The following is a 24259-nucleotide window of genomic DNA, read 5'->3' on the forward strand; positions in this document are numbered from 1 at the left end:
GGAAACCCAGCCAGATGGGCGGGGTACAAATAATAAATTATTATTATTATTATTATTATTATTGTAGATAGCGGAATGGCATCGCTGGCAGAAGATGGAATCCCAATGAGATGAGCAGGTGACAGCACAGGACCATTAATGTTGTGGCTATCATTATCAGATCCTGTTATAGTGCTGCCCTTTATATTGCCTTATTCCCCACCCCCTCAATAATACTTAGTGCTTATTCAGGGGGAAATTTAATATCCCAAGCCTTTTTCTTTCAACTGTCGCTTTAAGAATGTCCAGGCTATATGGCAAGTCTGGAGACCGGCAGCTTTTTTTGCAAAAGTGTTTGACAGGAATGGTGACGTGTGCGCGTTCTTGGAGCAGATACTGAAACGGGATGCTACCTGGAATTGTCCTGTTGCTCTATGTCAAGAGCGAAAACGATTCAGTTAATGCGATTAAAATCCCCCCCCCCCGGATTATACGAGCGGGGTTGGGGTGGAGGAAAGCCTTGATTTCCTGCTCCTTTAGCCCCAAAGGCTGGGCGGCAGAATTCTTCCACAACAGGCCTAGTTTAAAAGTTTGCTCCTTACGCTTTCACATTGGAAACGACTTTTCTTTCTGGTCATTTTGTGAATGAAGGTGGTTCGCAGCGGAGCAGCTCGGCGGCTCCCCCGCCTCCCTCGAGTCCGGTGGTGAGGAGGGCGAGGGCGCGGCGGCGATGAGCCCCCGGGGAGTGACGGGCGGCGGAGGCTGCCCCTTCCCGGCTTGGAATGCGCGGCTCGCCACATTGTTGCCATTCCCAGCCGGCTCCAGAATGTTGTGAATGGAAGGCTCGCAGCGCAGGCCACGCCCACATAGAACCCCACCGGCAGGACTGAGGCCGCCCCCGCCTTACCTGATTGGCTGGGTGGGCCTCTCGACCTTTGATTGACACCTTTTCCCCCCAGACGGCCCTCCCCTCCCACTTTCCTTTCTTTCCTTTTTTTAATATTTATTTAAACCCCACGACATGGGGGCGTGCATTGTTTCCTCCTTGAGCGGCAGCCGAGCTCGCCCAATCCTCGCCGGTCTCTCCCTCGCCGGCCACCCAATGGGAGGCGAGCAGGTTGAAAAGGGAGGACCGGCGAGGCCGCGGCCGCCGAGCTCATTGTTGTGGGAGCTCCTTAAAGGGGCCGCATCCGACGCTGCCAGCGGAGAGGGAGGAACGGCCGACTGAGCGGGCCAGGCCCGGGCCGCCTCCGCCGCTGGGTTTCCGGGCAAGGCGCGCAGGAGAGGCCGGGGATCGGCCGGGCCTATGGAGCCCCCGCCCGCCAAGCGCAGGTGCGGCGGCTCCGGGGAGCAGCCCGAGCCGGGGCCGGGGCCGGGCGCCGCCGCCTCCGCCGCCACCTCGGCCCCCAGCGCCGTCGAGACGCTTCTGGACCTGAGCGCCCGGCGGGTGGCGGAGACGTGGGCCTTCGAGCAGGTGAGGGCAGCCGCTTCTCCGCTCCCCCCCGGGGCCGCTGCGTGGGAAGGAGCCGGCGCGTCCGAGGCTCCCTTCGCCTCTCTCTCCACAAGAGGTGCCGGGGCTCGCAGCTGCCCGGCAAGCCTTCCTCCCGCTACCCCCTCGTCTCCACCGAGGGCGCTGGACGGCGAAGGCACTCTGCACATCCTCAGGAGCGCGTCCCTATATCTCGGGCCCCCCATCCGCGTACGAGCCCTTCCCCCTTCTAAAGCCCCCCGCTTTTCCTCCCCCCTCTCTTTTTCTTTTCTCCGACGGCTGCGGCCTGGCGTTGCAAAGCCGATCCCGTGGCCTCGGGCCGTGGAAGTTGGGGCTGCCCGCTCCTTCGAAGCTGCCCTTGTGGGGCTCGGCCCCTTCGAACAATGGGTCGGGGTGCAGGTGGCAGCGTCGTCGAGGGGCTTCCTCGGCCGGATTTATGCGGGCAGAAGAAGGGAACGCAGGAATTCTGCGCGCCGCTTGAGTTGACAATCCTACTTACTAGCCAGGCTTGAACAAAGCCGAGCCTAATCTGTTTGTTTTTCTCTCCACCAATCTCTACCCTCTGCCATCTCCCTGTAGTCTTCGCTGGGGCCAACTCCTTTCTTCCTTTTCATTCTCCCCCCTCCTGCTGCTGCCACCCGATCATCTTGTCATTCATACTTAGTTTTGTATGCTCTATCTCCTACCATCCTTTACTAGGAGGTCAAATTTGGGCTGGCTGGGTTATTGGGGGCAGGGTGTCCCCTCTAAGTAGCTTTTGAACCGGGGACAAGACCCATGAGCTGGGTAGGGGGCTAATGGCCTAAATGTGGCCTTGCTTGGTATATTAACTTGCGATTTAGTGGACTTCCTCTAGGTCTCACCAGAGTGACTGACAATTACATTCCGGATCTCCTCCTTTCTTTAGTCCATATACCTTGACTTTTTTTAGTTGATGATTTGAGAAGAAGCTCCAGCATTTTTCTGACATCCCTTTTTGTGTGATCCCACCAGGATTTACAGCCAGGCTTCCAAGGTCCGTTAAGATTGGAAGAAAAACATGATTTTATCTCCTGGCTTTCTTTGCATACTACTTGCGCATGCTGTGTTTTATCTTCATCTGTTTGTGATTCTCTCTCACCCACAACCCCTGCCCTCTGTTCAAATGATGCCTTTACGCAGCTTGATCTGGAGGAAGTGGTTATCCTAGGGTGCCCTTTAAAGGCTTTCTCTGTGTGTGCCTGCTGAGAAATAGGTGGAGTGGGTGTTAATTGGGATAGCTGAAACTAGCTAACTTTGGCTAGCCGAGAGAGCCAGGACTAGTCTGGGCAAAGCCTAGGAGAAGGTAAGGTTGTGATACTGTGGCGTGGAGGGTGCGGGGAGGCTAGGCTTGCTACACATGTTCTTCTCCTCTTTCTGAAATTTGTCAGAGCCACACTTGCTCACAATTCTTGGAGATCAAAGCTCAGCTACTTCCTTCCCTCAAATCTAATAATTCCTTGTAAGCAGCTGTAGTTGCATCCAGGGAGACGACAGGGTTTGATTTCTGTGTCAGGCTGGGAAACTCGTCAGACAAGAGTCACTTGTCACTGCCATCAATGAGTGAAACTTCCAAGTCCAAGCACTTGCACACCTGAAATAGGAGGGAATGCGGAGGAGCTCTGGGCTGAAAAAGCATATCCCCCTCCAATCTCTTTCATTTTCAAGACTGGAAAGGTTTCATCAGGGAACAGTAAAAAGGAGAGGGGTGTCGCTAGGGAAAAGGCTGCTGTGTGTGCGAAGAACCCATTGAAAAATTCTGAATTCTGCTTATTTAATAGGCTAGTCCACAAGGATGACTCTCTGGACTACTGTGTCAGTGCTTAGAGTAAGTGTAGACTGTTTACCTCCTCAATTTGCCTTGGCTTTGAGGCACATTAGAACTCTGGAGCAATGAGAGGATAGAACTGGGTGGCCCTCCCCTCCAAAAAAACCCCCATTTTGTCATTTGGAGCAGGCATAGTCCTCATCTTGCATGTGAATTTGAACTGAATAGCTGTTGTAAAACACAGCCAAAGAGGTGCCTTTTAACTTGGTACCTCGTCTCAAGTTCGATAAATGGAATTCTCACCGTGAAGGGAATGGCTTTGACTTGAAAGTGACAGGGTTGTAACCATGGTCTATAAATAAGCCTTTGTCTTGATCATTTCACGTAGACCTGTGCCTGGCCTCTTCCACTTAAGGCTGTAGGTGGTGGTGGATGTATTACTAAATTATTCTCTAAACAAATCGGTTTCTTTCACAAGGAAGAGAAGCACATTTGGGAGAAGGTTTCTAGCCTATCTTTCTCCCAGACATATTCCATGTTCAAGGAAATTTGTGTACGAAGGAGTATTCTATCACAAGCTCCCAACTTCAATCTAAATAATAGCAAACAGGACATAGGTTTACTACCTTAGTGAAAACTGAGCTTGGTTCTCACTTAGCTACATGAAGTGGCAGAGTCTATGTAGAAGTTGTAGTCAATTGTACAGTTGACTGCTTAAATTCCATTGAGGATTTAAGCAGGGTCTGTGAACAGGACTGCAGGTCCACTTGTCTGTAGCATATACCTGCTCGGGAACTGGTCTTCTGTCGTTTCATACCTTGATTTTCAGCATTGGCTGGTTAACTTTCTTTCCTTCCTCCCTTCCTCTCTCTCTCTCTCTCTCTCTCTCTCTCTCTCTCTCTCTCCCCCTCTCCCCCCCCCCCCCCGGTATTTAAATTGAAGGACACTTTTGCCATAGTACACCATTCCTGACGGACTTTCTCATATTGCTCTTGGACTGTGTGTTGTTATGGTTCTCTTCATCAAGTCACTTTATTAAACTCTGTTCCTAGCCTACTGAAGTACAAATGGGAATATGCAGAGGAAACCTTCTGGTCAGATGAGGTGATATAGCTGTGATCAGGTGATGAATTCTCTGGTGCAGTTTTAAGAGCAGTGAAGTTTGATGTGGACGACTCTGATTCTTTAGGTGAAATCCACTAGGAGGTTTGCTGTGCAAGCCCCATTTATTTATTAAATCATTTATTTATTGAATTTATAATAATTTCAAAGTTGCCCAGGGTGGCAGATAACCAGTGATAAAACATCTTTAAAACAATTCCAGTATAGATACAAACTGGGAAAGAAAAGGCTTGTTGGAAGGTGGAGCCCTTCCATAGGCACCATAGATGGTGACTGTGTAATATTTAAGGGGAGGGAATTCCTAGGGGGCAGGTGCCACAACACTAAAGGCCTGATTGCTATATTGTTCGGAACAGACCTTCTCATAAGATGGTATCTGCAGGAGGCCCACATCTGCAGAGCCGTATAAGGATATGTAAGGGGCAAGACGATCTGTGTAGGGTTGTATACATCAAAACCTTGACCTTAGCCTGGAAATTAATGGCAGTTGCTTTTATGAAGCTTACATTTGTTTCAATGAGGCTTGCACAGGAGATCTTCCAGTGGTTTGGTAGGACACAATCCCTCCCCCGTTTGGATTCCACCCCCCGCCCAGTGTTTGATTAAAGAATAGTCAGAAGGAGGGAAGGATACTAGAGGGAAGTTAGCACAGAAGAGATAGAAGCTTATTTATTTATTAAATTGATATACTGCCCTTCATCTGAAGATCGCAAGATAAAAGCACAGACAAATTGTTAGAACAAAAGCAAAACAAGACAATAATTCTCCCCGCTCAAAAAACAACACCACCACATTTAAAAGGCCATAGAATATAAATCAGCTAAAGGCCTGGTTGAAGACAACCGTGTTTTCACCTGGTACCTAAAGATGTATAATGAAGGTGCCAGACAAACCTCCCTGGGGGTGGGGAGAGCATTCCACAAATGGGGAGCCACTGCAGAAGAGGTCTACCCTCTGGACCTCTCCTGGAGGAGGCATGTGAAGAAGGGTCTCAGACCATGATCTCAGAGTCTGGGATGGTTCATATGGGGAGAGGCGGTCTTTCAGGGATTGCAGCCCTAAGCCATTTAAAGCTTTATAGGTCACAACCAGCCCTTTGAATTGTGCCCAGAAACTAACTGGCAGCCAGTGCAGTTGGGCCAGGATCAGTGTAATATGCTAAAACCGTCTTGTCCCGGCCAGTGAATTCTGCACCAGTTGGTTTCCAAACATTCTTCAGAGGCAGAACTGCATATAACGTGTTGCAGTAATCCAGCCTAGAACTCTCTGGTCCTTAGGGAGACTGTGTGTGAGATGAGTTTTGCCAGGAGGACTGGATGAAAGCAGGGCTGAAACTAGGCTTTATTTCACCCTGGTCAAAGACAACCCCCGCGTGCACATTTGTGTACACACACACACACAGAGGCTGGGAGCCTCAATGGTGTGCCTCTGGAAGCTTCATCTGGAAAATATCCAGCTGGCGCCCTCCCCAGCTATGGCCCTGGCATCTGCTTCTTGTGTCAAGAGCAGTGTGAAAGGAGATGGGGGGTGGAATTAGGAAAAAGGGGTGTTAAAAACAGAACCTGCATGAAGACACAGGGAAAGCGCTGGAAGAGAACTTTGAACTAGAAGCCTGATGTTGAAAGAGCTGAAAATTTTGGCAAAAAAGGTGGTGTGAGAATAGCAATATGGTGTGTGGGAGATGAATTTAATGAAGGCATCAGAACAGATTAAGTGGGAGAAATTCCAGTAGTTAAGACGACTGCATGGAGAAGGGGGCCGAAAGGGAATGACATATTAAGACCGTGTGTGTGTGTGTTTGTAAGGAATCCAGTTCTGCCCAAGTTTGGATTGAATCACAAGGTTACTTACAAATTTGGCACAGGAGGAGGAGGGTTTAGTGAAATTTTGGAGTCTTACGACCATCTGCCTGTGCCAAAGATTCAGCTGCTGCTTGTGAGACAAGAGTTGATAACGCTCTTTTACCTGAGGAAACTGTTGGGTAGAATTTAGGCAAAGTTTTAGGCTGAAAGATTTGCTCATTCTTTTATCTTTATTTTGAGAAGATTGGGTGAGAGGGCAAGGGGGAAAAGAAGGCTGGATGAGATCTGAGAATATTTGTAAGCAGACCATTGCTTAATATGGGAGAAAACTTCCGCCAGCAAGGAAGCTGCTTGTATTTACATAAATTAGCAAGAAGGGAAATACAGTAAGTTAGTTAAGTGTCAACATGTGGACCAGTTTCTGTTTTCTGGACAGAGTTGGAATTGTGTACCTATAAGCTACATAAACTGGACTAGGAGGAAATATCTGTGAGTGGACTTTTAGGAGCCTGCCTGATCCTTGCTGGCCATTCTCTGAATACCAAGACTTTGTGTGGCTACCATTTATGCTGAAGTGAAGGAAGAGTCTTTTCCTTGTGGCGTCAGTTGGTCGTGGCAACTGTGTGGGAGTCTGGAACCAGAAATAGAAGAGAAGGCCAATTTTGAGTATCCTTTGCATGGAAATTGGTGTATAGATTTAGAAGTTAGTGTGCCTGTTGTGATGCATTTAAGAGATCTGGTTGCAGCAGTGCTGAAACTTCTGGCACCTGTTGGCTGAGCTGTTCTGTGGTGTCTTGAGCGTTCCGAGAAGCGAGAATGAATTGGCCATGCAGAATGTTTGCGCCCAGTCTGTCACAGATGTGGGGAAGTGGGAAGTCGGTTTGGCTGGGGCTGAAGTCACCTGCTGTCTCTAGGGCAGGAGGAGCTTTGTGAGGAAGGTAAGCCAGATGAATGAGAATGATCCCAAGAGATGGAGGCTGAAGGGCCAGGAGACTGCCCAGGCAGAAAATTCAGAAGAAGTGGGAGAATAATCCATAGACTGGAATATGAGAGAGGAGTTGGAGCTGGCTCCAGGTTTCAGAGGGCTGTTGGGCAAGGAGAAGGCCACCTTCTCCTTGCTATTACCACTGCTTGGTTGTACAACTTCTCCTTTTAAGCCCAGTCTGCGCAGCTATCCAGAGAGAGCTATCACTGTTCATTTGCTTGGGGACGGTAGGCAAGAATAGCAAGAAGGAGCAGGAGGCTCCAGAGACTGGCATTTGGCCCCCTGTTGCAGTGTAGTCCATGGCAGGTGCCAACAACATCCCCATTCCCAATGCTTCCCTTTGACCTAGGAATCTCCTTTCTTGTAACTAGAAACCATTGGTTCAAGTCCTACCTAACCTTCTGAGCAGGAGAAAAGAAGCTTTCTCCATCTTCCATGTAACAGCTCTAAAGATAATTGAAGATGGCTATCATGTCTCCTCTCTGTCTCCTCTTTTCCAGGCTAAACATATCCAGCTCCCTTAACTGTTCCTCACAAGGCTTGGTTTCCAGACCCCTGATCATTTCGATCACACTCCTCTGAACATGTTCCAGTTTTATAAATATCCTTCTTTAATTTTGGAGCCCAAAATTGGATACACTATTCCAGGTGTGATCTGACCAAGGCAGAATAGAGTGGTTCTATTACTTCCCTTGACTTGAATTCTATACTTCTGTTGGTGCAGCCTAGAATAACCTTAGTTTTTTTTGCTTCCGCATCGCACTGTTGACTCATGTTAAGTTTGTGGTTTACTAAGACCCCTAGATCCTTTTCGCGTGTACTACCAAGCCATGTGTCCCCCATTTTATATTTGTGCAGTTGGTTATTCCTTCCTAAGTGCAGACCCTGACATTTGTCCCTGTTGAAATTCATTTTGTTAGTTTGGGCCCAGCTCTCCAATCTGTTAAAACTAATATTGAATCCTAATTCCATCTTTGGTGGCATTAGCTACCCCTCCCAGTTCGGTGGTGGTGGTTTTGTTTTGTTTTGAGAATGAGTGCTGGACTGAAAGGTTGAAAAACATGGACCTAAGGCATTTGCTGTTTGTCCCAGGGTGTTAGACGGTTTGTGCTCCGGCCCTTTGGGGTTCCTTTTACCCAGAAAATCTTCCTGCATCTTCACAGCAGCAGCAATCCAGCTCTTTATTGGTGAATTCCCTTGAAGGAATAAACACCTCACCTGTTCAGTTCTTTTCCAAAGCATTTCTTTATATTACAAGTTGTGTAACACTATATCACTACTGGTCTACATAAAATAAAACACGACTGTATACAGAGATTTCAATCCTTTGCCCTGAGAGACAGGCTCACAGTCTCTCACAAAGGCCAGCACAGGGTATGCTGGGTGACAAGCCCAGCATATATTTCTGAATTCAGGAAATGGAGGAGCAATAAGGAGGTTATGATATGGCCATTCTTCCATTCGTATGCTGCTCTTGGTGTGCTTGGACTTTCCCATTAACACGCTGGGGCCTCCCTGCCTTTGGGGGGTTGTTATCAATGTGAATGTTGTTCAGGCTTGGTCTAAAGGGGAATGAGGCTCCGAGGCTCAGTGACCAAAATGGAGGGCGAGCGAGGGGAGAGAGGAGGGAATTCCAAACTTACTTGCATTAACTAGCCAGATATGCTATGACCAAAGGAAGTCAAGATGATCACGGGACCCAGCTCTCACTGGACAGGAGCTTAGCATGGTGTGTGGTAGTACCTGGCTTCACTTTCCCCCCTTCCTTTTATCTGTGGCAGCAGGAACTCTCTGCTCTCCGGGAGGGATGGGTGCTATTGGCCCAGAGCAGGCTCCACCATAGCTGCTCTCCTTTTTCTGAGCTACGGGCTATCAACAAGCCACAACAATGGTTTATGCCTCTGGTTTATGGTAGATGATGCTTGGCGATCGCATCTTTGCGTAAGCATTTGCATTCCTTTCCCAGGCCTGTCACAATTCTGTGGCTTCCAGTATCATGTGGCTTCATGTCGTCTCCACCCTCAACCCCACCAAATACGTAGGAATTCCAATTCACTAGGCACCTTCTTATAGTACAAAGAGCTCAGAGGGGTGGGTAGCAGCCCAAATAGCTGGCCATCCATCTGCTTGACCACATTGGTGTCTAGGAATTTGAAAAGATTTTTAGTCATACCCTGGTATGGTCTTTGTGCCCAGACAGCCAATGCAGTTTCTCTCCAGATGTTGCTGAACTCCAGCTGCAGTCATCCCTGATCACTGGCCCTGCTGGCTAGGGCTGATGAGAGGGCGTCAAGCGCCAGCTTTCCCATCCTTCCTGCATCAAGGCCGGGTTGAGGAATGCAGCTTTGCCTTGTGATCAAAGTGTATACGGCCATACCTCCGTTTACGTAACCCTCTGGTTACGTAAACTTCAGGATGTGCGCAGGGTAAACCCAGAATTATTTTACTGGGTTTCGCCGTGCACGCATGCGCAGAAGTGGTCCTCAGGTTGCGGAAACCTCGGGATCCGACGGGACTTCCGGAACTGATCCTGTCTGCAACCGGAGGTACCACTGTATCAGTTTATGGCATCCCTGTTCCGGGATGTCAGGCAGAGGGCCTAGCAGGCTTGTTTGGGGGTGGCCAGGACCGAAAGATGTACCTGTGTATTGTTTTAAACATTTAGATTCTCATCTTCTGTGTTAGGCTTGACAGTTGAATAGCAATGAAAGTAAAGCTCTGAATATAAAACATAAAATTTTTAACAGGAAAAGGAACCAAGTCAGTCATGAAAAACACAGTTATTGGGGAGAAGAAATGGTGGAGGAAGATTGGAAGAAATTTAAAGACTATTTGCAGAAATACTGTAAAATTAATGAATGTTAAAATGATGTTGGACTGAAAAGAAGTGGTTTTGGTAATAAGGTTAATAAGAATAGGTAAATATAGATAGTTATATGGATGAAAATATATAGTTATAATAGGTTAAGTTATAGAGCAAAGGTAAATGAAAGAGGGTAAGGATTTGCTGAAAAGACTTGGAAAACGGGAATACAAAAGGGGAGGTGTGAGGAGGTCAAGGAAATAAGCAAATGAGCTCAAATATGCTGAAAAATTGATTTATTCTTTTTTAAAATATTTTTTCCTTCTTTCCTATTTCTTAGTTATCTGTTTTTTGTATTTTGTATCGTTTTCTTTTTTCTTTTTAGGTTGCTTTATTGTTAACTTTCTCGTTAGCTTGTGTTGTTAGTTTTTGTTTGTTTTTTCTCTATGTGTAATTTTTTGCATAATCTCAATTAATATTCAAGAGCTGAAAAACCCAGTGATTGGCCCAGGGTCACCCAGTGAGCTCCAAAGCTGAGTGGGAACTTGAACCTTGCCCCCAGGTCCTAGCCCATCACTGCTATACCACAGGGCAGTGGTGCCTGGCAGATATCTAGGCGAGCAAGTTCCATCACTCAGGTGCCACCGCAGAAAAGACTTGATCCTTGGGTCTAAAGGTTGGGGCTGCAAGGGTAGTACCTGGAGGATGATCTTAAGAGATGAATGGGTTTATATAGGAGACAGTTGTCATTCAGATCCCTGGTCCCAGGATGTTATAGTCCTAATGGTGATCTTATTCCTCTCGTCCAGGTAGAAGAGCGTTTCTCCCGCGTCCCGGAACCTGTGCAGAAGCGCATTGTTTTTTGGTCCTTCCCACGGAGTGAGCGAGAAATATGCATGTATTCATCCCTTGGCTATCACCCTCCGGAGGGTGAGCGAGACTCACGTGTGCCCTTTAACCGTGGCCTAAATTTGTTACAATCGGGTGCTGTTGACCGTGTCCTGCAAGTAGGTAAGTGGCTTTTGTGTTGGATGACTCTTGCATACTGCTCCAGAGGGTTGGGGGAACCCTGGAATAGATTTAGGGGGCATGCAGGGGTGCAGGGGGAGAGCTTTCTGTTGCACAAGCAGAAATCTTTGTGCTGATGGAGCAATGGGGGGGGGGGAGGAGCGGGAAGGGATGTCCCATTGAGCAAAGGAAAATCCTTGTGGCAAAGTTAAAGCAGTGATAAAACTATTCTTGCATGCAGTTGAAAGGTCTGGAATGGCACATATGCGTGTATGTGGGAGGAAATACTCTTGAATTCAGGCTTTTCTGAGTAAATATGCATTGGACTAAGTGGCCAGTCTTATTTCTCACGTAGACAGGCTGGGGAAACAAGGGTATGCGATCTTGCCATTTGTCACAACCGTGAGCGAGCAAGAAAGCAGCTCACTGCTACCATAGAGGTTTCCAAGGTAATGGGGCAAGCCAAGTTAACAGCTGCTCATGTAAGATCATGTGGCAGGTTGCTACACTCTTGCCATTCTTGGATTAACATACAAAGGGGATAATGATCAAGGCTGTAGTTACTTGATGTCCCAAGTCATGTGACTTTTTGTTTCTGTTGCTTTAAATATACCTGTGTTGTCTGTCTGTCTGTTTTAGGTGGCATGGGTTGAATGATGCAGAGGGAAAGGGGGACTGATTTCAGGACAATCTGGGAAGGGAATACATCCTTTGTTGTTTGTTCCAAGACCTAGGTTGTAGAGGAAATGTTTTTGAGGCAATCAATACCAGGGTAGGGGATGTTTAAATAAAACAGAGTGTATCTGCCACAAAAATACACCTTTCCCCCCTATTCCAGCGACCCGATTTATATCCTGTTGGAGCTTTCTGAGAATGCTTTAAGTAACCAAAGGTGGGGAATACCAAAATTGAAGGTCTGCTGTAGAAAGCTGCCTCCTCTATGTTCTTTCTTTATATGCCCTTTTTGTATGAATTAATGAAGGGTGTGTTTTGGGTAATCATGATGAGGCACTGAGCTGCAGGCGATGCCGGCTTGGCCCTGTCTACTTGTATAGTGTCTTATGGGAAGAATTGGACTCTGGAGCTCTGCATAGCATTTGCTCCTGACAGTTGCAATCTCTGCCTCTTGCTTTGTTGTTGATCATTTCTGCGCAAACATGAGGCTTAGACTTGCTTGAATAAAGAAAAGGCTTCATTAGGTTGCCAAACTGTGGCCTCAGATTCTGTAGTTGGGCAGTAAAGTTGCCGAATGGCACACATCCCTGATGAGACCAGGCACTTGTTGATGATCTTGAGCAGAAAAACTTCTCTAATAACAGGATTAGTTGTGGGTGGATCCTTGATGACTGTTGCTGAAATATTAATAGGCTATCTGTGAACTGGGCTGGAAGGGAAGTGACTAGCTCAGCCGACTAACTGGCTTTCTTTTGGCTCAAGAAAATCTCTTCACTTTTTAACTTTGCAAAGTCATCAATTTGATAATGTATTTCTGTTAATAACAGCACTTGCTTCTTGTATACACCCCTCATAGAATCCTATAATTAGTGAGTTGGAAGGGACCCAAGGGTCATCTAGTCCAATGCCTTGCAATGCAGAATTCTGACGCTTGCAGACTTCTATCAGCATCCTGCAGGGGATTGGCCCCATATATGTATGGCCAAAATGGAGCCCTCGGCATTAATGAACATGAAATCCTTGCTATGTTTCTGTTCCCTGAGCCTTGGCTGCTTCCTGTCTCTTCCTTGTGTCAGCCCACGTTAGAACACACGCGCTGCTGAGTCTTCCTGCTGCTTCGTTAACAGAAGTGCATTGGGCAATTTCTTAACAGCTGTTTTATTTGAGCTCTGCTTTAGTATCCCAGCACTTATTACTTTACATCTAAAAACAACAACAAACAATAACATTATCTTCTCAAATGTCACTAGTTGAATTTATGACTTGTAGTTCAATCCTATATATATCTGTTCAGAAGTAAGTCTTATTGAATTCAGCTGGTCTTACTCTCTGGGATAAGCGGGATGTTAGGGGAGGGGTACTACCTCTTGTGGGGGACACACGTCATGCTCTTTCTGGGTAGTTTGTCCACCTTTGGTCCCTGCACTCAGCTCTCACCTGTGGTTCCTAGAAGCTGTTAGTGTGCGACAGCGGCCACATCCCGTGAATGACTTTGACTGGCTGGCTAAACCAGGTGAGGGCAGCCGATGGGTCTCAAACCTTTGGTGAGTTGGGGACCCCCCCTGCGTGTGAAGACAGGCTCAGTGAATTGAGTGGACGAGACTAATAGTTGGGTCCAATAGTTAAGAAGGCGGTTGCTGTAGAGGGAAGTGAGGGGCAGATGGGGCTTGTCAACCTGGGAAGGTAGCCCATCTAGGAGAAGGAAAACTGATCCTAAACCTCTGCTGGCTTGTGAGACATGTTTGGGAGAAGAAAAGACTAAGGAGTAAGCCCTACACAAATCCAGAGTGGAGTCCCTTAGATGGTTGGATGGCACCCTGTAAGCCTCCTTCCAGCAACACCTGCAGCAAAACTGGTGCCAAACATATTGTTCTGCTTTCCTTTGGACCACATCAGCGAAGCCGAGAGGGGGGTCTTGTCATCTGGGCAGCCAGGATCTCCATACACGCTGCCTAGGCTTGTGCCCCGGAGAGGTTGCTTCAGTGCTGCTAATGCAGCAGTTTGACTTTACCCCTGGAGGCACACTCCATTGTCTTTTGCGACAGACGGGTGTCAACCAATTCCCTGGTTAGGTGGAAATAGGATTGCAGCCTCATGAGGCTGCAATGAATTGGAAATGCCACGTTGAAAGTCCTGTTCTAGGTTTTCTCATCGATTTAATTGCATGGAATGCTTTTTGTGTGTGTGTGTGTAAGCCATGAAGTATTTTGATAATCTGTGGCTGTGTCTTTAAGTAAGGCAGAGACTGTGGCTTGTGGTTGGTGCTGAATATCCTCCAGCCCATGTAATGTTCTTGACAACCTCTTGCTCCAACTGCGTTTCAGTAGCCCTTACTTAGAAGGGTATTTAGAGGACCATGACACTTTTTTCTCTGCTTGAGTTTGTGCCATATATTGTGCGTGGCATGCTAGCATTTGAAATTTCTTATTCTGTGTTCATCTGAATGCTTAGAGAAATATAGCATGTTTTACAGTGAATGAACCTCGTGAATGTTACACCCAAAACATGCTGAGAATATAGAACTAACATTAGGACTTGCTCTGTTTTTGTCGTGAGACTTGTTGGCAGCAGCTGTGTTCTGTGTTGGTTCTAGCTCTTCTGGTCCTTTCTTGCCCATCTTCAGTTGCTGTACTCCCATCACCTGCCTGATAATAATCTGCTGTCTCCTGGTCTTATAAAAGCAAGGTAAAGGTAAAGGTACCCCTGCCCATACGGGCCAGTATTGCCAGACCCTAGGGTTGTGCGCTCATCTCACTCTATAGGCCGGGAGCCAGCGCTGTCCGCAGACACTTCCGGGTCACGTGGCCAGCGTGACAAGCTGCATCTGGCGAGCCAGCGCAGCACACGGAACGCCGTTTACCTTCCCGCTGGTAAAGGTAAAGGTACCCCTGCCCGTACAGACCAGTCTTGCCAGACTCTAGGGTTGTGCGCTCATCTCACTCTATAGGCCGGGAGCCAGCGCTGTCCGCAGACACTTCCGGGTCACGTGGCCAGCGTGACAAGCTGCATCTGGCGAGCCAGCGCAGCACACGGAACGCCGTTTACCTTCCCGCTGGTAAGCGGTCCCTATTTATCTACTTGCACCTGGGGGTGCTTTCGAACTGCTAGGTTGGCAGGCGCTGGGACCGAACGACGGGAGCGCACCCCGCCGCGGGGATTCGAACCGCCGACCATGAGATCGGCAAGTCCTAGGCGCTGAGGTTTTACCCACAGCGCCACCCGCGTCCCCTATTCCCGCTGGTAAGCGGTCCCTATTTATCTACTTGCACCCAGAGGTGCTTTTGAACTGCTAGGTTGGCAGGCGCTGGGACCGAACAACGGGAGCGCACCCTGCCGCGGGGATTCGAACCTTTGACCATGTGATCGGCAAGTCCTAGGCGCTGAGGTTTTACCCACAGCGCCACCCGCCACCCTATAAAAGCAAACAGAACATTAAATATTTTGTAGTGGCTAGAACTCGAGATTTAGGCATAATATAGTATCCCAGTGATGTGACCTTGAAACGCAAGACTGGAGGTCAAGGGGTCAGATGTAACCTTGGCGAAAAAGGTTCTCTTCCTCCCTTCCCCTTTCTAGTACATGTGTGATTTTCAAAGAAACAACAATAACCATGCCCAATAAAGACTGGAAATTATTTTAACATTTCTGTACAATAGATGTGAAGCTCACCACCACCAACAGGGTCACTCTGCTATGTAACAGTGCTCAGGAGACAGGCTTCCACTTTCAGATTTCTTTTTTTAAATAATATTTTATTAAGTTTTATCAACAGAAAAGTTCAGAAAAATACAAAAACAGAAAAATACAAAATACAAAAATACAAACATTAAACACAAAAAAGAAAAAGAAAAAAACATATAAAAGAAAACAAAACTCCCTCTTTTTTAATTTCTCATCTTTAGTTAACTTATTTTCCTGACTTCCTCACGCCTCCCTTTTTTGTATCCCTTTTTTAAAATTTAGTTCAGCAAATTCATATTCAATTTAGTTTATCTATTATCAATCCCATCTTACATTTTACCTTGTTGCTAGAACCCCTTCAGTTCATTTCAACGTCATCAGCATTCAAAAATTTTACAATGTTTCTGTAAATAAGTTTTAAATTTCCTCCAATCTTCTTCCACGAGCTCTTCTCCCTGGTCTCGAATTCTTTCCACTTTCAGATTTCTGGCCACCAATACTAGATTTACATTCCTTTCCCCTTTTCCTGCCCCTAGCCTAGCACTGAGTCTTTTGGTAACAAAAAGACCAACATGGTATTGGGTTTCCTGCCTGCAACGCCCCCTAACCTGTTCAAGGGATCTTGGAAGCTGCCTGAGCTGAGCAGACTGCCATGTCATCAAGACCTCAGAGCTGCCCCATATGACTGCTGCAAATGTTACAGGCTTGCTAACAATGCTAAGCCAAAAGTAGAACTGATGAGCGGGAGTTGTGTGCCAGGAAATCCCAGTTCAACTTCCACCTCAGCCATAAACTTGGTAGCCTTAAACAAGCCACCGTTTCCTGGGGCTCAGCACCCACAACATAGGCATGATCCTGGCCTGCCTTGCAGGACAGGCTGTAAATACACTGAGACAGTATGTGTGCTTGGAATACTTGAAATCTGCTCCGTGAATACCATGGGCAGACTTAGTTTGGCTGATTTGCAAAACTCAGGTTACGAACTTGGGACCCAAGTTCAGCTAACTTAGTTTGGATCTAAGCCATTGCTTTATATAAAAGTAAAAGTATGAACTGCTTGTTGCAACATTTATTGGACAGAGTTAAAACAGAGAAGCAAGACTGTCTGGAACTCATGCCCTTCTGGTATGAAAGCCATTCTTAATATTGGATCTGCGTAGTGTATAGTTCTGGCTCAATAAAGGAATGGCATTCTGCACCTACTGTTTTTTAAAGTAAAGCCATGCCACTGGAAACAAGTTCTGGAATTTTAGCTCTGGGTCACATATTAAGTCCTAAAGTTACATCTAAAGCAGGGGTGGGTGGGAAACCAGTGGTTCTCTATATGTTGAATGATCTGCCCTGATCATTGGCCATGTTCGTTGGCGCTGAAGGGAGTCCAGAACCGTCTGGAGGCCACAGAATCCCCAACACTGGTTTTCCCCTCCAACTCGGTGTTGTTTTGGCCAAGCAGTAGGTAAAGTGCTCTCAGTTCTCTGAGAAGGAAGATGAAGTAACTTAAACAGCTGGATCTTGTTTAATAAAAATGACTTAGTGCCGTCTTTCCCATAAAAATCACAATTTTTTCCGAGAGACAACAAATCTGGAACTTATGTACTGGATACAGACCAAACATAACATTTTGTTAAAGTCTTTCTTTTATCTCAAGATTCTTCACACATTTACAGTTCCAAAATAATGTGTTGAGCTCATGTCCACTTTGCAGGCTTCCCACAGGCCTTTGGCCGGCCACTGTGAGAACAGAATGCTAGATTATATGGTCCATTGGCCTGACCAGGCAGACTCATTTTATGTTCTTAATCATGCAGACTGTAAATATGCTTAGTTTTTCAAGCCGGATTTAGTCCTAACGGAGCACAATCTGCTCAGAGTAATCAGTATCTCTCTTGGGAGGGTGCTTGCACATGGGATGGGAGTGGGGAGATAACATGAGGGTGGTGGTCAAAATTCAATATTTTAAAACCAGCGTTCAAAACGCCCATTGTTCTAGGCGCGTTTTACGTCAAGGAGTTTCATTGGCGCAAGCCGTTTCTGAGGCCCGGGTGCAGTGGTGGGCCTAAGATTTCAGATTAAAACTGCAGAGTGGAAGGTAAGGGGGACCTTTTTCTGCCTCCCCACTTCCAGCCACTCTCTGAAGACTGGAGAAGAGACCCTCTTGAGAATAATAAGGGGGTGGGCAGGGGAAGCATGGCTTTATTTTTTGCATGTGAAAAATGAACGTAATATTTTAGCTGCTGTTCATTCATTTTCAGCTTTGTATTCTTGTTATTAAAAAGTGTGCATTCCGTTGTTGCTCCCATAACCTAGGTTTAAGGGGCCATTTAGTTCCTAGCTTTCATATATCAGTTTCTAACACTTCAAATGCCGTGTAAATCGCGGGTAAATAACTAATTGAACTCCCAAATCCCATTGGCCCCAGACAGCATGGCTAATACTGAATGGTGCTAGGATCTGTGTTTCATCAAAATCTAGAGGGCACCCCCTAGCCAAAATGTTCTGGTTGCCTCTTTTCAATTTCTTTTCTAGAACTAAAAGGGTAGTGGGAAAAGCGCAATTAAATAGGGGTAGAGCCTATTACTGGAACAGGTTGAAGTGTTTGGGGCTTTTCATTTAGAAGAAAAGACTAATGGGAAAGGTATTTCTGTCAAAATCCTGCATAGTGTAGAGTAAAATGTGTCTCATTGGAGCTCAGGGCTTGTCCAGTGAAACTGGCTGATAGACATGGTAGACAAGTTTTTCTTTGCATAACGAGAGTTCAGTGAGTAAGCTATGGAATTGTGCCAGTGATCACTTTAAGGAAAGACATTTTTACTTGAGGATTATTCTTGCGATAGCTGTGAGCTGGATAACTTAATAAAACCTTCGTGTTCAGAAGTGTTTATGTCTGAGTAGCAAGTGTTGCTACCTCCTGGTAACTGATCCTGACCCCTTGATACAGTTTCTAGCTGCCTGCCCTCTTTAACTACCCATTTTTATAAAATGGGGGTGAGGGGACTTGAAGCCATCTCCCTGTTCTTTGAGCAGCTCAGCTATGTGTGCTCACTATTCATTGCAAATGAGCACACATGCTTGCTTCATTTGATAGCATGAACATAAATATGGGGTAAGCAAAATGTCACTTAGAGAAGGATCTGAAATATTTTCCTTGAAGCTTGAATTTGTTTTAGTCTGGATTGTTTTATTTGATGTTTTAACTATTTCATTTTTATTTTTTTTGTAACATGGGTCCAAGCAGTCTGCTGGGAGTATGACGAATATCTCCCTAAATAAACTTAGATATAAAAGAGAGCAAATGTGCTGAGAGCATGCTGATTAATTTGGATACTACCCCCACACGTTATTTGAATACAAAAGTCCTTTCTGTCCTTTGGAGTTACAGCTGTTTTGTTATGCATGCAGCAGGTATTGCTATTCAAGCAAGTTGTTGAGCTGTATGAGAGCAGAGCTTGGCCTTTTAATGAAAATGAGGCTTTGGAGTTGGAGCTGTGCTTGCAGCATAGCGAAAAGGGATCACGGGCTGTACTGCTCTGGTGCAGGTGACTGGAATCCTGCTTCCAAATGCTCCTGTGCGTTATAAACTCTCTGCTAGTTAAAAAAAAGAAAGAAAGCAAAAAAACTAACACAATAAAGAGAATTCTTGGCAAACATAAACCAAATCAGGTGTAAAGACTTGCCAAGAGAGTTAAGAATAATAAGAATTGGGGAGGTCCTTCAAGATGACATCCCCATCCGTGTCTGAAGTGGTACAGTCCACCTTGTCACCTTTTTCTTCTGCACTGGTAGACCTAAGCTGAGATTTGCCTTGTCACTAGCATGTTTTAAAGCCTCCAATCAAAACCAGAAAAGTTACCACTTAAGATTAGACTTTGGAGTTGAGTCATACAGAAGCAGAAAGGATAACCTACCCTGCAAGGCTTGAGTTACTGCTTATAGTATAACGGATGTGAAATCTGTGCAAGTCAAAAGGTAGCTAGCTTCAGGTGAGCTGAAGTTTAATGGTTCACTTTAGTAGTTCTCCTGATACAGCAAAAATAGAAAAATGCTAAAACAAAATATGATAAGCAGTGGCATGTTTTTACCACTGTCACCTTGCAATCGCCATACTCCAGGTAGCTAAATAAGCCGTAGTAGTAGTAGTAGTGTTCCATTGTGCCAGAAGCGGTTTAGTCATGCTGGCCACATGACCCGGAAAGCTGTCTGTGGACAAACACCGGCTCCCTCGGCCTGAAAGTGAGATGAGCGCCGCAACCCCATAGTCTCCTTTGACTGGACTTAACCATCCAGGGGTCCTTTACCTTTACCATAGAGTCCTAGGGGCTGGGATGAAGCAAGAAGTCCTTAAGCTCACCCCATAGCCCCAAGCCAGGGTCTTCCATTAACGGCACCATCAGTTAAATGCATGCAGCATCCAAGGCGCAGTAGCTCACTTTGTTGCATTAAACAGTAGCTTAAAGCTGTGATTTATTGTGAGCAGGCTATTCCCGTGGCATTTCACCCCTGCTCCTGCTTAGCCACGGATTAAAAACAGCTCTGAGGCTGGCTTGTGGTCTCGTCTGAACATGGACCCCTTGTCAGTCCCCCCCAAAATAAACATCGAGCAATAACCATATTCTTGACGTACTGCTTTGGATCACGTGCTGCTCGTTCATGGTCAGTCTTACGCAGGCATCCCCAAAGTCAGCCCTCCAGCTGTTTTGGGACTACAACTCCCATCATCCCTAGCTAACAGGACCAGTCGCCAGGGATGATGGGAATTGTAGTTCAACAACAGCTGGAGGGCCGACTTTGGGGGTGCCTGGTCTTGCGCAAACCTGGCCAGTGTGTCTTCAGGTGATTCTGGAGCAGATAATTCTAGGCAACTCACAAAAGTGAAGTCAAATATGGGATACTGGAGAAGCCTCTACCTCTTTCCGCCTTTCAGTACCATCTCCAAATTGCCAGTCTAGATTTATCAATTATATTTTAACATATTGTTTTATAGTTGCTGTCGCCTTAAAATAAGATAAATAATTATTGATTGACTTCTCCTTCCGTTCCTGTTGGATTTTTTTCCTCCTCGAGAAGAGTGGCCAGGTTTGCCTTCAAGATGACGTCTTGCCAAAGGCTTGTGCAAACTCATTAATGCTTCCTGCTTGAAAGTGCTCCATCTCGTACAGCGAAGAATTACATTTGTCTCCTTTACAGCTGCATCTCATGGGTGGCTCATAGCCTTTTGTGACTGAGCAGGATCTGCCCAGTTCTTTCCTCATTTGTTATTTGCAGCTGATGAGTCCTTTGCTAATAATACAGAAAACTGTGGTAGTTTCAGCGTATGACTCCAACTCTTTCCGCTGTAGGATTTCATTCCATTGCTCTGCTCGGTGAATTAATTCAGTTTGTCCTCCTGGTTCTTTAGAAGCAATGGCTTTTCACCTCCTTGCATTCATAGACTTTATCAATGAGCTCCTCCTACCTAATAAAAAATGTTGATTAAAATATGTCCCAAGACTGATCCCTGATGCTTCAACAGGTTTCTGTTTTATCACAACTTTTAATCAAAACTGCTCCTTTTCCATCTTACTGTAGATGTTTATGCCAATGATGGGGCAACACTCTGATGTACAGAATAGCTAAAGACTTTTTGTGGCTATATTTAATACAAGATTCTCAATGCATATCATTTTTCAGGAGTGAGTAGTAGCACAAACGTATGGAGACTTACTCAGAAGTAAATACCACTAAGTTCAATGGGGCTTAATTCCCAGTATTTAGGATTGCAACCTTAAGGCTCGTCCACACTGCTGCCTGTCCTGTGGCTATAAGGCATGGCTCTCAGAGGTTTTTTTCCATTTGCCCCACTGCTTTCCGCTTGAAAACCTGCTCTTTGCTGCGGAATTGGAGCATACGTCAATCCACAGAAAATCCAATTGATGTTTGCTCCAATTCAGTGGGAAAGAGCAGGTTTTCCCTGGGGGAAAGCAGCAGAACAAGGGGAAGTATAGATGAGCCCTGTGTGCAAGAAAGTTGTTTGAAAATACCACTTAAATGTACTGCTTCTCTTATTTAGCTATTCTAATGTCTTAGAAGGGACATGGGTGGCACTGTGGTCTAAACCACTGAGCCTCTTGGGCTTGCCGATTGGAAGGTCGGCGGTTCGAATCCCCATGACGGCGTGAGCTCCCATTGCTCGGTCCCAGCTCCTGCCAACCCAGCAGTTCGAAAACACGTCAAAGTGCAAGTAGATAAATAGTTACCACTGTGGTGGGAAGGTAAACGGCCACATAACCCAGAAGCTGCCTGTGGACAACTGCCGGCTCCCTTGGCCCATAGAGTGAGGTGAGCACGCAACTCCAGAGTCGTTCGCGACTGGACCTAACGGTCAGGGCTACCTTTACCTTTAATGTTTTAGAACCGATGTTCAAAGAGCTTTGACAGAAGTTCTATTGTTTTGAAGTTCTGTATTGTCCAGTATGGGGGGACGCGGGTGGCGCTGTGGGTAAAACCTCAGCGCCTAGGGCTTGCTGATCGCATGGTCGGCGGTTCGAATCCCCGCGGCGGGGTGAGCTCCCGTCTTTCGGTCCCAGCTCCTGTCCACCTAGCAGTTTGAAAGCACCCCTAAGTGCAAGTAGATAAATAGGTACCGCTTTCTAGCAGGAAGGTAAACGGCGTTTCCGTGTGCTGCGCTGGTGCTGGCTCGCCAGAGCAGCTTCGTCACGCTGGCCACGTGACCCGGAAGTGTCTCCGGACAGCGCTGGCCCCCGGCCTCTTAAGTGAGATGGGCGCACAACCCTAGAGTCGGACACGACTGGCCCGTACGGGCAGGGGTACCTTTACCTTTACCTATTTATTGTCCAGTTTATTAATTTCCTGGGGGCTAGCTATTTTAATTTTGTTCCCCTTTATTATTTGCCCTTCTGTCCTCTGCCACTGAACTTGAGCTTATAGCTCTGAAGTCATCATGACATGTTTCTTGAATATAGGACTGAAGATGGACCTACAGGTTACATAGCATTTGGAGTTTCAAGGAAACTATTCCACTGAATTATTATGACGTATTTACTTTGTTCCCTGTTTTCCTAGAATAGGGTAGCCAAAGGGGTGTCTTCCAGATGTTGCCAGAGACCCCAGCCCCTATCAGCCCCAGTCAGAATGACTGATGGCCAGGGGCAGTGTTAGAAATTTAGATATATAAGCTTATCACCAAATGGCACCATAAATCTAGGTTGTGGTGGCCACAATGGAATGTTCAGGTACCTTTGGGGGGGATTTTTATATTTATATTTTTATTAGTAGTAGTAGTATTCATTTCATTTCTATACCACTTTATATTTTAAGGGGGGGGGGAATCTCAGAGTGAATTACAACACACGAAAACAAAGATATTTACAAAATTGAGTAATATCCATTCTGCTGCACCACAGATGTACATATTGGTGTTGTGATACAGACATGCTGTTAACAGGACTGGGAGTACCAAGGTGCCAAGTACCAAAACGGTGCTTGTGATCTTTGAAATGTGGGCTTTCTAGTTGTGTCCTTATGGAGCCCCATACCTAAGGCTGTTAGTAACATTTCCCCTGCAGGAGCAGTTTGTTTTTCTACTTTGCCTATTATATTGTGCCTGGGCTGTGCCAGGGTGGAAGTCCAGGTGAAATTGCAGAGCTCTAGGTCTGCTTTGTGGTTGAGGACAGGGTTGTGCCTGGCTGCTGTCTGTGTAGCCAGTAGCTTCCCCGTGCCAGAGGGCTGAGGACAAGCTGCAGGGTGTGGGGCCAGTTAGAGTGAGTCACCCTACTGGTCCGTATGGCCTAGCTGGCACTACCAGCAAGGTGTCCTCCTTTGCTGTGCTTGGGCTGTGATGCACCAGGGTCTACAGGTGTGGCCTTGGGCCCCGCCTGCTTTGTCAGTGTGCCTGCTTTCGTCATCTGTGTGTGACTCACCCACTTGGTCAATGCAGCTGAGCTGCACCTCCCAGGACTTCCTCCGCCTCGCTCAGGTGTGTTACCTGCCTGGTACCACTTCCAGGTTAAGTTGCAGGTGCAATCAAGATCAGGACCCTGCAGGCAGGTCTGGGCCAAGCTCACCTATTTTTGAGTGGGCGGGATTTCCTCTGGCTTTTCAGCAGCTCCGCATGATCCTTGGATGAAGGACAGCCTATCCGTTTAATGAATAATAATTTTCAAAAACCACCTGCTTTAAATTATGCTCTATGGTCACCCCTGAAGGGGGCTGACTGTGAACTTTATGAATAAGGATTGTGCTGTGGGTTGGGCTCTTTAGATTTCTGCATTGCAAAGGGTTGAACTAGATTCTAGAACTAAATTCTGCATTTCTGTGATTCATATTTGTCCTGTTCCTTTTTCCAGGCATGGCCAAACTCAGCCCTCCAGATGTTTTGGGACTACAACTCCCATCATCCCTAGCTAACAGGACCAGTGGTCAGGGATGATGGGAATTGTAGTCCCAAAAATCTGACGGGCAAGTTTGGCTATGCCTGTTCTAAGCTAAGAGGACTGTTGCGCCTTGTTCAAACTGAGCAGGATGAAAGTTAAGTGGTTGGACTCCTGGCCTGTCAGTTTCCCTTAATGTCTGTTCACTACACAGCTGGTTTCAGGGCAAGGGTTTGTGTTCATGGCCAAATGTTAGTCCCCTAAAAATGTCCCCATCAGGCTGGTTTTTCCTAACCCCCTGTGTAGCTTAATTAATTTGGTCAAGAGGAGGGAGAAAGGTTGTTTTCTGCTGCTCCAGAGAAGCGGACACGGAGCAATGGATCCAAACTACAAGAAAGAAGATTCCACCTAAACATTAGGAAGAACTTCCTGACAGTAAGAGCTGTTCGACAGTGGAATTTGCTGCCAAGGAGTGTGGTGGAGTCTCCTCCTTTGGAGGTCTTTAAGCAGAGGCTTGACAACCAGATGTCAGGAGTGCTCTGATGGTGTTTCCTGCTTGGCAG

The 24259-nt window shown here is 46.5% G+C and overlaps 1 protein-coding gene across 1 annotated transcript in view; it reads left to right on the forward strand.

The window, feature by feature from the left end:
• Positions 1-1093: 1093 nt before the first annotated feature.
• ZSWIM4 (zinc finger SWIM-type containing 4) overlaps positions 1094-24259 on the forward strand; it is a 39603-nt gene continuing 16437 nt past the window's right edge. The window contains exons 1-2 of the mRNA XM_081175680.1: positions 1094-1453; positions 10776-10977. Of these exons, the coding sequence (XP_081031806.1) occupies positions 1286-1453; positions 10776-10977 (370 nt within the window). The 5' untranslated portion in view covers positions 1094-1285. The remainder of the gene's footprint in view (positions 1454-10775; positions 10978-24259) is intronic.

Source organism: Podarcis bocagei, assembly GCF_964188305.1.
Source record: "Podarcis bocagei genome assembly, chromosome: 17".
Classification (NCBI taxonomy): Eukaryota; Metazoa; Chordata; class Lepidosauria; order Squamata; family Lacertidae; genus Podarcis; species Podarcis bocagei.